The sequence below is a fragment of the Magnolia sinica genome, chromosome 12 (genome assembly GCF_029962835.1).
Source record: "Magnolia sinica isolate HGM2019 chromosome 12, MsV1, whole genome shotgun sequence".
NCBI lineage: Eukaryota > Viridiplantae > Streptophyta > Magnoliopsida > Magnoliales > Magnoliaceae > Magnolia > Magnolia sinica.
This window is the reverse complement of record NC_080584.1, coordinates 22,142,503-22,159,471: the sequence shown is the minus strand read 5'-3', so window position 1 is coordinate 22,159,471 and position 16,969 is coordinate 22,142,503. Positions and strand designations below refer to the sequence as shown.

General features: G+C 39.7%; 1 protein-coding gene across 5 annotated transcripts in view; it reads left to right on the top strand.

The window, feature by feature from the left end:
• Positions 1-16,969, top strand: part of LOC131221102 (DNA polymerase eta) — a 55,100-nt gene that overhangs the window by 10,382 nt on the left and 27,749 nt on the right. For 4 of the 5 annotated variants that reach the window (XM_058216216.1, XM_058216215.1, XM_058216213.1 and 1 more), the window contains exons 2-7: positions 6,129-6,249; positions 6,338-6,449; positions 6,898-7,065; positions 7,750-7,914; positions 12,451-12,554; positions 12,933-13,052. In XM_058216216.1, coding sequence (XP_058072199.1) covers positions 6,129-6,249; positions 6,338-6,449; positions 6,898-7,065; positions 7,750-7,914; positions 12,451-12,554; positions 12,933-13,052 — 790 coding nt within the window. The remainder of the gene's footprint in view (positions 1-6,128; positions 6,250-6,337; positions 6,450-6,897; positions 7,066-7,749; positions 7,915-12,450; positions 12,555-12,932; positions 13,053-16,969) is intronic. The other variant, XM_058216214.1, reaches the window with a different exon arrangement.

The window sequence follows — 16,969 nt, the reverse complement described above, 5'->3', positions numbered from 1 at the left end:
GGAGCTGGAACTGGATGTGATGTTTCTCGGTTAACCCCTTGGCTCGAACTCTTGTTGTTTTTCTATGTGAAAAGGATGCAATTTTCTTGAAGATTTGGGTCTCTAATGTCCTTGTGGATTGCAGCTTCTCAAAGGAGGTGTGGGTAACTTTTAAGTTTGGTTTGATGTGGTTGTTCCTCCTTTGGGTAAAGGAATTGCTTGAAGGGTGGTCGATGGCTGCTTGGGGTCCGATAGTTCCATGGTATCCAGAAAGAGGGTTATTTAATGGCCATTGCGTAACTGTTACAGTTGGTACCATTACATTTTAGAGGGCCATAATGGCTGTTATGAAAAAAAAAAAGGCCCGTAACAGCCATTATGTTCTGTATCATAGTTAACGGTGACGACGGTGTCGATTACGGCCACCGGTATTGAATAAATTACCATTATTCAATACCTTGGGTAGGTTGGATTTTGTGGAATATGGACATTCTTCCTGCTCTGTGCTCAATCTGGAAGGAGAGAGAACAGGATTTTTTATGGTAAAAATTGGCCAGTGTGTGTTAGAGTTAAGCAATGTTTCAGTTTTATTATTTCCTGGGAAACACAAAACATAGTTTCAAGGGTCTTTCAGCATCGTTCTTTCAATATAATTGGACTGATGGCCTGCATTCTCGCTGGAAGCATACTATTTGTATAGCTGCCTGGAAAGTCACGGTAACACCAGCCCTGCTGGATTGTGAAGAATTGTTTGGGAATGGTCTGTTTCTATAGTTGCTGAAGTTTCTGGTCCCCTTGGGATCAAAGATTTGAATTTTGCTTAGGCGGCAACCCTTCCTCAAGTTTGCAAGATTGCTGTTCCGCTTGGTTTAGGCTAGGTAATCTTTGAAGGGGATTCATCCAATGCTATTTCTTAGGCTTGTGACCATTTATTTCCATGGTTGGTGGCTGATTTAATTGAGGAAGCTCAGGATCTTTGTGTTGGGAAGGAGGTTTCCTTTTCTCACCTTCACAGAGAGGCCAATTTTGAAGATGATGGTTTGGCGAAGTCTGGGGTGTCTGGGGCTTATTTCCTTCTTCTAGAGAGAAGATAGCTTCATCTCTGGTTTCTTGCTTATTTTCCTGCAGTATCTTGTCTTGCTGTTGTTTATCTGGCTTTCCTTCTTGTTTTTGCTTTGTTCCTCTCGTTTGTCAATGCAATTGTGATCATTCATATAAAAAGGAGGCTTGGAAATATGAAATCTCTCTTTCTTCTCTCGTTTGTCCATAAAATTGTGATCATTCATATAAAAAGCAGGCATGGAAATATGAAATGTTTTCTGCATTCTTTTTGGGGTTCATTGTGTCCTTTAAGATTCAAGGAATCATATCTTCACAAGTTGGTCATGGGGCAGGTTCAAGGTGATGGGAAATATTGTTTCTCATATAATGCAGGGGCATTTTCACACCGCGCTCAAGTGGGGTAGCCCGTGGGATGTGGGGACACACTCAGGGTGGGTGACCCCTGTAATTTGGGGCCCACGGGGGAGGTCTCGTGTTCAAGACTCCTCACCGGGGGTGATTAATGTAGGGGCATTTCACACCGGGCTCGAGTGGGGTAGCCAGTGGGATGCGGGGATGCGGGGACACACTCGGAGTGGGCGACCCATGTGATTTGGGACCCACGAGCCCACGAGGGGGGTTCGGCCGAGGTCCTAATCTATGAGATGTGGGGCTTAGGCTATGAGATAAAAGGATTAATTTGCCATACTCTAACAGTTCGAGCTTTTAGAGCAAGTGGTTAATTGTCTTGCATCAAATTTGTATCAGAGCAGGAGGTCTCGTGTTCAAGACTCCTCACCGGGAGTGATTAATGCAGGGGCATTTTCACACCGGGCTCGAGTGGGGTAGCCCGTGGGATGTGGGGACACACTCGGGGTGGGTGACCCATGTGATTTGGGGCCTACGAGGGAGGTCCCTTGTTCGACACTCCTCACCGGGGGTGGTTAATGCAGGGGCATTTCACACCGGGCTCGAGTGGGGTAGCCCGTGGGATGTAGGGACACTCGGGGTGGGCGGCCCATGTGATTTGGGGCCCACGAGCCCATGAGGGGGGTTCGGCCGAGGTCCTAACCCATGAGATGTGGGGCTTGGGCTATGAGATAAAGGGATTAATTCGCCATACTCTAATAGTTCGAGCTTTTAGAGCAAGTGGTTAATTGTCCCGCATCATCATATGATCCCTTTTGTTATATTGTTGGGCATCCAGGAAATAGAGAAAACAAGAGGATTTTTGAGAATGCGGTGACTTTTGGGAAGTGTTTATGGAAGAAACTAAAGGCTTCTTGATGAATTGGCTTTAGCGTGCAAACAATTCCATGGTGGTCCAATGTCGGATCCCTTAAGGGGGTTAGATCTTGATGATCGATGGTGGGACGTGCTGTGAAAAAATTTACCTCCAAGTGGACTTGTCCTCCGGTTGGCACATGAAAGCTTAATGTTGATGGCTCCTCAATTGGTAATTCTGGGCAATCTAGTATAGGTGGCATGCTTAGGGATTTCAAAGAGGTAATGATGAAAATGTTCCTCAGTTCCACAACAGTGGGAGATTCTATCAGAGTGGAAGTGCTAGTGCTTAGGGAAGAAATCTGTATCTTTACCACCTCATTCTCCAGTTTGCTTGTGGTAGAAGGGTATTTAAAGAATGTCTGGTCTTGGCTTCCATCCATCTTTGATGAGATTATCTAGTTTGTTTTCTTGTTAAACATTATATGGAGAAGCTAATCCATGGCCCATACTCTTGCTAGAGATGATTTTCATTGTCCCTCTCTTCGTATGTGTACTTTCTTCAATCTCCATTTTCTTTTAATAAGTTCTTAATTGTTATCCACCAAAAGAAAAGTTTTATACTAAACAACTGCATATCCATCTGGCCTTAGATTTTCGATATTTGATATTGTGCCCCAATTTGCAGTGAGCACTTCTAAGAAAAGCTAGGAATCACTTCGGAACATCAATTCTATTCATTTTGGGAATTGCTCCTGTAGGAGAGTAAAGTAATATGTAGTCAATCAAATGGTGGAGAAGAAAAAGGGAAGAAAAGAAGAATAGGAGAAAAGACAAACTTTGGAGAAAGGGATGTGGAGAGAATTCTCTCTCCTCTCACATACTAATGATATCTTATTAACCTAATGAACACAAAGGAATGGCATCCTGAGGGAGCACCAAAACATATACACAAACCCCTATAAATGAGACTTCACATGCATAAAAAATCCAAAACTCTCACATGCACATACATATGCATGAACTCTACTCTCTTATAGCTCCAACGACAATTCAAATTGCATAACCACATACCAATTTGGTTTTATGATTTGGACTGTGTTATTGCTTGGCTCGATTTGCATTGGTAACTTGCCAACAAATGCTAGAAATTGCATTTGGAACACTGACACACTGACTATATACATATGTATATGTATATGCGCGCGCGCACACACACACACACAGAGAGAGAGAGAGAGAGAGAGAGAGAGAGAGAGAGAGAGAGAGAGAGAGAGAGAGAGAGAGCTCATTTTTGGTGATATGAGCCTAAAATCTGAACCGTCCACCTGATGCAGCATCCCATGAAACCCCTAGGGCCCAACTTTTACCCTGATCCAAAACTTTGGTGGGCCATGGCGAAAGTGAGAGGCAAATTAAGGGATCAGAGTAGAAGTTGGGCCTTGAGGGTTTTGTAGGGTGCTGCATCAGGTGGACAGTTCAGATTTTGGGCTTATATCACCAGAAATGAGTTCTCAAAAAGTTTTCACGAGATCTCGTGGGAACTGGTGCGCAGCTGAGCATTCCTCTCTCTCTATATATTATCTATTTGTATAAATCCAACTGCAATTTGGCTTGACTACCCACATACCTATCTGTTTCTTTTCTAATTGTATTATAGTGTGGTTTGATTTGCATGGAGCACTTTGGAATACATGCCTGAATTGTGATTGGAACTTATTATCTTTTTTGCATTTTGTTTGTACAATGCAAACCGCAATTTGGAATGAAAATTCACATACCCATTTGGTTTCCTGATTCAGATTGTGTTAAATGCGGCTCAATTAAGCTTTGAACACTTTGGAAGATGTGCTTGAAATTGCATTTGGAACTCTGATTGTTTGGATTTCTTTGTGTTAAGACTCGTAACTCTAACTGCAAGTTAGACTAAATGCCCCTCAAACACCCATTTGCAAGCGTTCCACATAGACACTATAGAAGAAACAAAAGAAGAAGAAGAAAAAGAATAAAGAATAAAGAGAAGTCATATAGATGATAAAAGAAGTCTGTAATTACAGAGTGTAAAACACTTATTTCTACACCCTTCCTAGCCCAATTTATATACATGTTCATAAACACTAACACAAACTAGGGAAATAACTCAATTTTGAGGTCAGAGAACTAGTTAAACCATTCAAATTAAACAATATTATTAATGTTGAAATAAAATATCCTAAAAATCAAAATCAGATCATAAATCACAGTTGCTCAAAGTGAACGGAGCACAGATCAGATCGCAACTATCACAAATTTTTTTCTTTTCAGATTACTTTAGAATAGCAATAAACAATATGAAATGCTTATTGAGTTACCCACTGCATAGATACTGATAGTTGCATCCTTTCTCCAATTGCAATCAATGATTTTTAATGGGTTGAGATTGCTTGTCATTGCTATGGCAATTTGAGTGAATCACCCTTCAAAGGCGATTTGTCCTCGTACTATAACAAGTGTCTGACCGTTCTTTTGAGAGAACGGATACCCTAAAGTTTTATGTATTGTAACTTGCCATGCAGGAACCCCCCCCCCCCCAACATTCTACTTGTGTAAGACGACTCTACAAAAGATAATCTTCTAATCTTCACCATGAAGGTCACCTGGCGCAGAAATCATGTTGGTAATTTCATCAGGCAGGCTACACATTCAGACTCAATGGATGACCAACCGTCTGACCCAACATCAATTCTTGTCCACTTAAAACTTAGATCAGTCTCATGTTTGACAAAAGTGATTTCCATGGTAGGGCCTAATGTTTTCATGGTAGGGATGTCTTGCACAAGCAGCACTTTGGTGGAAAAGATTGACCTGTGTATGAAGTTACTTGGAATCAACCCAGCTCTACGTGATCATTTCTCATCTTAAGCGACTTGCTAAGCCCACATGCATGTGCAAGGAAGACCATTTATATGCCAGCCCATGTGCTACCATGGCACACGTGTGGGATCCAATCTATCCATCATATGCATCCCACCTTGTAGATGCCCCTGCCAAAAATTGGTCCGGTCAACTTATTAAATTGGCTATGATGTTAGATATCAAAGCTATCCATTTATATATCAGTAGACTAGCCCAACTCTTGAGTAAGGACATCATATGATTGAACTCATATGGTTGATGGGTTGGATCTCATAAATGTATTGGCACATGGGTGGGTGTGAAGATGGGCTCCCTTTGGTGCAAGCCGGTTATCAAGCCAATGGGATCTCAACACCGAAATCGCAAATAAATGGACGAGTAATCCACAAGAATAGTTAGTAGAGAGGAAGAAATAACTTTATTGATATCAAACTTCTTCTTACAAGAAAATGTCACGCTTAGAAAATTTTGGAATGCTTACCTCCTACACCACCCTCGTTTATAAATCCTAAATGAATCTTTATTAAGAATCCCCTCATCTAAGAAACTGATTTCAAATCAATCATAGTTGATTTTAAGTCAATCTAATCTATCCAAGATGGTAAAAGCCTAATAATGGTAAACACAAATCTAGGAAATATTCCTCAATATCTTTAATCATGTCTTTAAATCAACCATACATCATCCATCACATCCTCTCATATCTCTCACAAACAGTAAATTGTAGCTCTTGAAAGTTAGGCCCCAAATCCATAAATAAACAGGCCAAAATTAACACATGCTGGGCCCTACAATGAGACGTATGCCTGCATCACCCTTGCACATGCTTGTGTTCATGCCTGTGGGTGGGCTTAGCAAGCCAGGCACATGTTATAACAGGAGAGTGCTCAAATCGCCACGCCATTACTCTTCCTTTTTATATTCTTTCATGTTATGAATTGTTGCATTTTTGGCCTAAGCTCGGCATCTTTATATTTTGGTTCTTGTAGTGGAGCAAAGAAAACAACCAGGTTTAAGGGGTTTACCCACTGCTGTTGTACAGTATAATTCCTGGAAAGGTGGTGGCCTGATTGCCGTTGGCTATGAAGCTCGCAGGTTTGGTGTGAAGCGGTTAGTAGAATATCATGTACAAGTCCATGTATTATTTTTTATATATTGAATGTGGTAGCACTATGTAAGCTAAAATGCAATTTTTCAGTTCAATGCGAGGTGATGAGGCCAAAAAGGTTTGTCCAGATATCCAGTTGATTCAGGTTCCAGTTGCCCGTGGTAAAGCTGACTTGAAATTATATCGCAATGCTGGTTCAGAGGTTTGTTGGGCCTGCATGTTCTTGTGACTGGGTCATCCGCACCACATTTTTTTAAAAGGAATTATTGGGGACTGATGCACGAAGTCTGTACAAGTTAGCTTGTGGTTTGTTGATCTGATTGGTCCCACGATGGATGGAGGGGGATGCTTAAATATTTTCCAGATTGGAAGATTGTAGCCATCTAATCTTTGGCATTTTCTCCAGAGTATTCTGTATAACCATCTATTTCTAGGCCAATGACTGTACGGCTAGAAGCCTAGGATACAATAATATGGGTAATTTTTGGGGCATCCCAGCCATTGTGGGGCTGAACCATTAGCCCCACTTGTATAGATTGGTCGCATCAAGACCCTAATAAATGTCCTGACCAACGGGATTGCTCCTTTTCTGACTACGAAGCTATTCACTCAACTGATACCAGTGTTTGGGATGAACTTCAAACATGCAGGTGGTCTCTGTGCTTGCAAGGAAAGGGCGGTGTGAACGGGCGTCAATTGATGAGGTCTATCTTGACCTGACTGATACAGCCGAATCTATGCTGTCTGAAAATCCTCCAGAAATCTTGGAAGAAATTCATGAAGAAGCCCTTAAATCACATGTTCTTGGGCTCAATGTGGTATGAGACATCTCTTTTCTTCAAAAATGTATTAGCATCATCATCATCATCTAAGCCTTATACCAACTAATTGGGTTGGCTACATGAATCCTTCTCCACCGTTCCAGAGGGCCATAACTTCAGTTAGACTGTAGGTCTAGTTTTTTCTTACTACCTCCATCGATGTCCTTTTGGGCCTTCATTGCCTTTTTAGAGGTTTAAACTTGCACCAACTCACTCTTCCCAACCAGCGCAGTTCTTGGTCTCCGTTGCACATGACCAAACCATCTTAGTCTGCTTTCCTCATCTCATTACATATTGGTACTACTCCTAAGTTCTCTCAGTCATGCATTCGTCATTTCAACTACACATCTGATGAATGTGTTGTTCCTTAACTGTCCAAGATTCTGTTCCATAAAGCATGGCTGGTCTCTTATAGCTATATAAAATTTTCTCTTTAGTTTGATTGGTAGACGATGATCACATAAAACTCAAGAGGCACATCTTCATTTCTACCGGGCAACTAAAATAATAGTAATAGTAATATCTTCAGTTCATATAAGATTAGAGGAGTTATTGTGGCCTTTATACTTAAGGCTTGATGTCCCAAATCATGTCAGTTCGAAATGCTTCTCCCTTTTACTTTGAGCATTTCCATTTTACTTCTATGTTGGAGTTTATTAATGAACCTGAAATTGTATCCAGGATAGCAGTGGCAGGGAAGAAACTGTGAAAGAGTGGCTCTCTAGGAATGATGCTGATCATCAGGATAAGTTATTAGCTTGTGGAGCCATCATTGTGGCTGAGCTTTGGATGCAAGTCTTGAAAGAGACTGAGTTTACATGTTCTGCCGGCATAGCTCACAATAAGGTATCATCATGATTTTGTGAATGAGAACTCAGTTATTTTTTCCTTTGTGCCTTTTCTCTTAGGGCCTGTTTGGATAGAATGTAAACTAGGGAAATATAAACAGTTTGCGTTGATGAGATATCTGCACCTGTTTGAGAGGCAGCGGATACAAAGGCAAAGTGTTTGTATTTGCTTTCCCTCCTCAACAAGGGAGTGCAACAATATATTTTTTAACAAAAAGTCAAATGGAGGGAAAATGAATTTGCCTCTAATGTGATGTTTTAAATGACAATTTTAGATGGGAAAAATGGTTTCTCTTTGTGGGATGACAATCAAACAGTTTCGAATTCAAAGGAAAAGCTTTTTGCAACACCTTTTTTTTTTTTTTTTTTAAAGTAAAACAATCAGGTGCAAAGGGTTTGCTTCTCTAGCCCTGATGCTATTTTACCTCCTCTTATGTCGCATTTTTGCTTTCCCTTGCGTTTCCCTAGCCTACCTTCTATCCAAACAAGCCGTTGGAGAAATGCTTAGTCTTTGTAATTTGGATGACTTCTGGTTTTGGTAAAATAAAATGTTACCTGGAAAACATTTGGATTGGGAATTAAACTTTGCATTTTATTGAATCATGGCATAGATAGAGAAAAAGGGAAAAGAAAGGAAGAAAAGATAGAGGAAAAGAAGAAGTGGAAATGTGTTCTAAAGGTCACACAACCCCACTCACATATTTTTATTAATAAGAATTACATAATGACAAAACTGCATCCACTAAAACTATATGCCCATGGACAAAGTGTGGATCATATGTTCCATATTATGTGTACTATAGTGGATACAAAATTAGGGGCCACACCCATATTCATTGATCCGATGGGCCTTACAAGTGTACGACCCACAAAAGTGGACCATACAACCCTAGGGCCCTCAATTACTCATCTTTAACACTCCCCCTCAAGTTGTTGAATAGATATCATTGATGCCCAACTTAACTCAAATTGACTGCTGCCAAACCCTTTTGTGAACATATTTGCAAGTAGATCTTGAAATTGATTACAGGGAGTCAAAATTTCGTGGTTGGAGACCTCTTGGATGAAGTGATGGTTGGCGTCGATGTGTTTATTTCATTCCTGAAACACAGGATTACTAGCAATATTGAGGCTGCTTGATTGCTGCAATGCAATTACATTTGCTGATCCACCCCGAATAGCATCTCTTGTAACAAAGTCCTTGGCCACACTAACTCACAAGTAGTAAAAGCTATGGCCCTGCACTCTGCGTCTGCACCAGACCCTGTCACTACACTTGATATAGATGTCCAATGGTAAGTTGTTTGTCAATGGAGATCCAAGCCTGGTTACATCAAAGTAGCCTTCAATTTGAAGATGATCGTTAGGCTGCAAAAGATTCCTCTCCTTGGTGTTCCTTTGAAATCCCCCAAAATGTGTACCACAACATCCATATGTGACACACTCGAAGCATACTTGAATTGAATCACAATGTAATAGTATAAGTTATACATAGTTGTGTGATGGTCAAGTAAATAAGTTTACTAACCAGCCCATAAGAACTCCCTGAGGCTTCAACCATTTCACCTTGATCATTTACCAACTTCCAATTTGGATTCATGGGTGTATTAGTGGGCTTTGGACTAGGAAGTTAAGGTTTTTTTTTTTTAAATTTTTTTTAAATTTTTTTAATAACAAGTTCATAATATATTCCTTTCGGACGAATCGATTCCTTCCTTGGACCTTGCCCCCTTCTATACCTAAGAAATATTTAAGACAGCCCAAGTCCTTCGTGTAGAAGTTTTGTTGTAGCTACTTTAGTGCTTCCATTCCCTTGCTATCACTGCTCATAACCACAATATCAACCACATAAACGACCAATTGATAAGCCTAGTCATACTTTGTTGAATTGAAACAGAATGATCAACTTGTCATTATAACCTTACTAATCATACCATGCTCATAGGGAGTACTTTAAAGCCATAATAGACCTTTTCTTTTAACTTGCGTACCTTATCTTAATCCTCATAAGCAATAAATCTAGGTGGTTGTTCCATATATACCTCTACGCCGATGTTTTTGGTCATGTAAAAAAGCCAAAGTTGGATTGCAATGTGTCATCGTATGGATTATAAAAAAAGGTCATGGGTGCTTTTAGCTCTATCATTTGGCAGAGTGATCTCTTCTTTTGAAAGATATCCCAATTATGGTATCTTTTGAAAATGGTCAAAGGTTGTGCCTCATCGCTTTTTTTCAACTAGGCATGTCACTACGGGGCACACCAATTGATAGGTTGCTATACCAGTTTGGAGGCTGCCTGCTTAGATGATCACATTGGATGATTCATTTGATGGAAAAGAGAGGGCATGTTTCTCGTCTCACTGGCATTGGTGAGATTCTCCGTGCAAAAAAAAGGCATTCTTAACATTAAATTGAAAAGGGGTTAACATTAGATAACTTCCACTTAAATAATCACTTTGACAGAAGTAAGTTTAGCGAAGGGAGAAATGTCTCAGAATGATCAATCCCAATTGTTTGTGTATATCCTCTAGTGACCAAATGAGCTTTAGTCACTCAACTATGCCATATGGTTGAAACCAATGTTCGTAATATCGATATTATCAACAAATATTATCGATATCGCGGTCCAGCGATATGAAACCCATCGGAAGAGACTATGAAAATAAAAAAATTCATGAAATCTGTGGTATTAATCGATCTATCGCTAAATATCGATCGATATGTTGCTAAATATCGATCAATATCGCTAAATCTTGTGCAACATCGACGATGTTATCACTTTTATCAGGATTTTAATGTGTTTTTTCATGATATTTCTCTATACAACACCTATCGATGTTGGGAGACTCAGGACAGGGTAAATATCCGAAAAAATCGGGAAAAAGAAGAAGAGAAAAACTCTCAATAAGGTGGATTTTGGTACCCGTACAAGAGATTGCCCTGATCAGAAGCTGCATTTGGTTGGCCATTCAAATCAAAATGGTGTGTCGTTCGTAGTTTAGTGCAAACAAAATCTCTGATTTCCTTTTTTTTTTCCTTCGAATAGATTATTGTTTGAAAATGTTTGATTTCGGTGGATAATCTGAAAAAATCTCAAGAAATCTGGAGATTTGGGAGAGATTTTGGGTTTTAGGGTTTCGGAAGAAGTGGAACCTTCTTGGGCTTAAAAAATGGCTTTCGAGCCCTTTTTACAGGTGTTGATTCGAGACGTTGGAGACAGATGATCCTGTCGGGGCTCTATAGGGCCCACCATGATGTATGTGTTTTATCCACACTGTCCATCCATTTTGATAGGTCATTTTAGGGCATGAGCCCAAAAAGTAGGCAGATATATCATATAAGACTAAGTGTACCACACAGTCCACACCACAGGGAGTTGTGGTAGCAATGATGTCCATCGTGGAAGCTTATTTGCCATCCAATCTATTCATAAGGTTTGACATACCTGGATGAGGGAAAACATAAATATTAGCTTGATCCAAAACTTTTGTCACCCGCAATTTATTATTATTATTATAATGGTGGCCATTCAATGACCATTGTTTCGTGTGGTGTGGTCCACCTTAGATTGGATATGCCTCATTTTTCAGCCCATGTCCTAAAATTATCTTTCAAAATGAATTGACGGTGTAGATACACCATATTACGTCAAGGTGGCCCCACGGTCAGGGTCCCACCCAATTCACTGGTTGCTCACGTGGTGTGGATTTGGGGAAGCAGATTGCGTATGTGAGTAAACTCTTTGGGGCCCACCTTGATGTATGTGCTGCATATCCATGTCGTTCATCTGTTTGGATTGCTTATTTTATGGCATGGTCCCAAAAATGTGGCGGATACAAGTTTCAAGTGGACCACATTGCAAGAAACAATGGCCATTGATCTCCCACCATTAAAAACTTCCTAGGATCCACCGTAATGGTTATTAACCATCCAACCTGTTGATAAGTTCACATAGACTTGGATGAAAGGAAAAAACAAATATCAGCTTGATCCAAAAATTTTGTAGCCCAAAAAAGGTTTTTAATGGTCGATAACCACTGTTTCGTGTGGAGTGGTCCACGTCCACCTGAAATTTGTATCTGCATCATTTTTAGGACCAACCCTAAAATCAGGTGGCAAAATGGATGGACGGTGTGGATATACCGTGCATGCATCAAGGTGGGCTCTATTGTCAGGATCCCACCCACATCGCTGGTTCCACGTAACTGCTCCCAATAAAACAATATACACATGTAGTGGGGACAATATGGTCCACCTTATATCTGCTATGGTGGATACAAAATTAGGGCGCCATACCACACACTGATATTTTGGGCCATACAACTGTACGGCCCATTATACATCATCTTTAATATTTTTAATACTGAGTTTCTTATTTATCTTAATTAAATGGTGGAATGGTAGACCTGCTTGTCTGTTTTGTTGGCTCATATAACATCAGATTATTATTCTTATTAAAAAAAAGAAAAAACTTTTTCGTTTTTCCTTTTCATTAATTCTGGATTCATTAGTTTGTGGTTGATTTTGTTTGCAGATGCTAGCGAAACTTGCAAGTGGCATGCATAAACCTGCACAACAAACCGTTGTGCCCTCCTCATGTGTAAAAGATCTGCTTGCTTCTTTGCCAATAAAGAAAATGTAATTTCTTGCATTCATCTATTTATCTGTATTCTAGCGGTCTTATGCTGAGCTTGGGCCACTCAAAATCAAAATTTGATAGTGGGGTCTGATAGGCCCTGCTTAACTAGTTCAAAAGGCAGCACAAACCAACCCAGGTCGGCCCTTTGACAGCCATACTGGACTCTTATTTTGTTAAATGTAGCCACCTTTCCGGGTTTGTAGTGTTTCACATTCTAATTACTTACAACCTTAACTCTACTGTCATTATATTCTCTTTATTACTGTTCTGTTTTGCTCAGTGGTTTTCATTTGTGGATGAGGTCAGAGTTTATTTCACCCTTCCCCTTCTATTCTCCAGGAAACTTTTTTATGCTTTGGAGAACAATTATTTTGCAGGAAACAGCTTGGTGGAAAGCTTGGCAGCTCCTTACAAAGTGATCTTGGTGTAAGCACTGTTGGAGATTTATTGCAGTTTTCTGAACAAAAGCTACAGGAGCGTTATGGCATTAATACAGGGTTCGGAATTTATTAGCTATGGGCTTATTGTATATATATTTTTCTCTTGTTATTATTTGGGTAATTATAAGGATGAAGGGCATTGTTGGATTTGCCTGTGGCGTTCTTATGCCTTAAAGCATGGATCATCATCATCTAAGCCTTATCCGAACTAAGTGGGGTCGGCTACATGAATCTTGTTCAACCATTTCACTCTATCAAAGGTCATATCCTCAGTTAATCCATGGGTAATCAAAATTTTTCTTACTACCTCCATCTCCATCCTGGTGGGCCTTCCCCTTACCATGTTTTATAGCCTTCAACTCAAACCAACTCATTCCGTCTAACCATTGCAATGGCTTGGTCTTGGATAGACATGGCCAAACCAACTAGGTCTACATTCCCTCATCTTATTAGCTGTTGGGGCTACTTCGATGTTCCCTTGGATATGTTCATTTGTAATTTATCCTTTCTTGTCTTGCCACTCATCCATCTCAACATCCTCACTTCAGCTAGACTTGTTCTATGAATGTGTTGTTCTTTGACTGTTGAACATTCTGTCCCGTAAAGCATGACTGGTATTATAGTGTCCTATAATATCTCCCTCTAGTTTGATTGGTATGCAGTGATTGCATGCCTTAAAGCATGAATGTGTTCTTATGATATATATATATATATATATATATATATATATATATATATTTTGGTTCCTTTTTTTAGTTTCCATTTCTGAGCTCTACCCTTTTCTCTCATGGATTAGAACCACATCTCTCTACTGAATTTCGTGTCTGCAGGCTGCAGCATAGTTTTTATTTTTATTTTTTAATGTACATGTCCCTTCTCTTTTTGGTTTTCCATATGGTTCAATCGAGCAGCCCTCGACTTCTTTTCTAATTTTCATCTCCTCTTGTGTTTTTCTAATAGGCTTTTCAGCCAGCAAGTGGCTGCTGAAAAGCTGTTGTGCACTAGTGCGCTCATATGTTTTTCAGCATGGCTTCAAAGCCGTTGCACGCTAGCACGCTCATATGTTTTTCGGCATGGCTTCAAAGCTGTTGCACGCTAGCACGCTCATACGTTTTGAAGCTGAAAAGCATCTACATTCTACAGTAAAACACACTCAAGCCTTGATTTATAGTCTTATATGAGGACATGGCCAGGGTGTTCCAAAACAGTAATGGTGGCCATAATGGCCACCACCATTACCATTATGATACGGGCCATAATGGCTGCTACAGCCCAGCCCCCACAACGGCCGTTATGGAGCTTTTTTGTTTTTTTGAAAAAACTGTTACAGGGCATTTTTTGACCTGTTTTTTCTGTAACAACCGTTATGGCCATTTCGACCCCGTAATGTGTAACGGTTATGATCGTTACCGTTATTTAATGGCCGTTACGTAACTGATTTTGAATACCCCATATATTGGAGTTATTAAAAAGAGATTCGATGCGTACATCCTCACTGCCCTTATTGATTGCCCAATTGGTACCTATCCATATCATGCATTTGGTCCAAGAACTTGCTAAGGTTCTGAGTGATAGTAGGCGTTCAAATCCTACTCTCTCACACACACCAATTTGGTTTGCATGCATGAGATCATAAAACTGGAAGTTATGCTGATTCAACTCACATCTGAAATTTTCTTTCTCCAGAAAATATGAGCTCGTATTGCCTTCTACGGCTCAGAGTACGTGTTGTAAACAAATGAAATATAAAAAGCTGCAAAAAGGAGTTTTAAGGCTGGGCTGAAATTGAAAAGAACATCAGTGAAAAAGAAAATATAAGGTAAAACAATTAATAGTTTCTTAGCCAACAGACGTTCATTACTACAAGGGATTTATGCTTGTAGTAATGAACGTCTGTTGGCTAAGAAACTATTAATTGTTTTACCTTATATTTTCTTTTTCACTGATGTTCTTTTCAATTTCAGCCCAGCCTTAAAACTCCTTTTTGCAGCTTTTTATATTTCATTTGTTTAAAACACGTACCTTTGAGTGCCCCCCGCGCCCCCCCCTCCCTTTTCCGTGATCCGTCTTAATACCATATTCTCTTTCAGGCTTGTCAATTATTTTGTTTATGCCCATCTGCCTGTTTTTGTTTCCAATTTTCTTTTCTTGGTTCACATCAAAATATAGCTCATTACTGTTTTCCTTTCTTTACTTATTTGTTATGGTTTTTTTTTTCCTTTCTTTTTTCTTTTGGATTTCTTTGCACCTGTAGATTTTGAGAATGTTTGGGAAAGCTTTGATATTGTAGTCTGTACTAGATATGTGGTATTAAAAAATGGTTATGCTAGCAGCCGTATTGGCTGTTACAAAAAGAACACGGCCAGTCGGCCACTCCTGAATCCTGATACACAATATGGCTTGTAGCAGCCATATTTGCCCCATAATATTGGCTGTTACAAAAAGAATACGGCCACTCCTGATACACAATATGGGGTTAAATCGGTCTGTTATGAAAAAAAATGGGTCGTATGAGCAGCATTATGGGGCTAATATGGCCGCTAAAAGCCAATAAGGCCATAAATGGCCCATTATGTAAGTTTTTATCTTCCATTTTCTCACGTTTTCCACTTTATTCATTTCAACCATGAAGGGCGCTTAAAAACTAATTTTAATAGATCTAGATCTATTTTGAGGATCAAAATAGATATTTGAGTGGGATTCTATGAACGGAAGATCTTCAAAAAAAATTCTATGAACTGAAGTCGAGTGGATCATTTTGGGAGCTATCAGAAGTAGGTGTAAAGCATCACTTTTTTTTTTTTTTTTTTTTTCATTTTTCCATCCTTTGTAGTTGTATTTATATGTAATGGTTTTCAATTTTCCATCTTTCGTCGTTGATTTTATATGTAATGGACCCTAATCCACCAAATCATGCTCATGTTTGATTAGGGCCTATTTAGTCGACTTTCAGCAGGTCAAGCTGACACTGCCCGACAGACAACATTCTTACCAAAGAATGGCCTCTTGGACCACTAAACATGAGCGCGGATTGGGTACTGCCCCCACCGGGACCTAGCTAAAGACGTACAGTCCTATGACTCCTGTCAGGGGCTCTGTGGGGCCCATGTGATGTATATGTTTAATCCACGTAGTTCATCTATTTTGATAGATCATTTTAGGGCATGAGCCCAAAAAGTAGACAGATGGAAGTCTCACGTGGACCACACCACAGGAAGCGGTGGGGATTGAAAGCCTACCGTTGAAAACTTCTTGAGGGCCACAGAAGTTTTGGAACAAGATGATATGTATATTTTCCCTTCATCTAGGTCTATGTGACCTCATGAAAAGTTTGGATGGCCAATAAACATCACGGTGGGCCCTAGGAAGTTTCAACGGTAGGAGTTCAATCCGCATTTCTTCCCGTGGTGTGGTCCAGTTGAGCCCTCAATCAGCCTCCTTTTCTGGGCTCATGCCCTAAAATGATATGTCAAAATAGATTGACGAGGTGGATAAAACATGTACATCATGGTGGGCTACACAGAGCCCTTCACAGGACGGTCTGTCTCTATCTAGGTCTTGGTGAGGGTAGTAACCAATCCGTGTCCAGAAACGCATGTCCAAATCCAAAAGAGAAAACATATTTAGAATCCTCACTTTTTTTATTTTTTTATTTTTTATTTTTTTATTTTTAATTTCAATAAATTTTCATATTTTTCTCTTAAGGAAAAAAAAAGGTCGTTGCAACTTATAGGCCATATCGGCCACTATGTTGCGCAACACCATTCATAATATGTTGATTAGATGTTAATGCTCATTTTGCAGGGATGTATTTTATTTATTATGGAATCATATGCTTGGCCATGATGCCCAGATTTCTATATGATTAGGGAAATGGGGACACAACTCTTTTCTTGAAATCTAGGCATGTATATTGATACAGCCATCCATTCCTAATATGATATTCCTATATTATTTTATGGTTTTTAATTGAA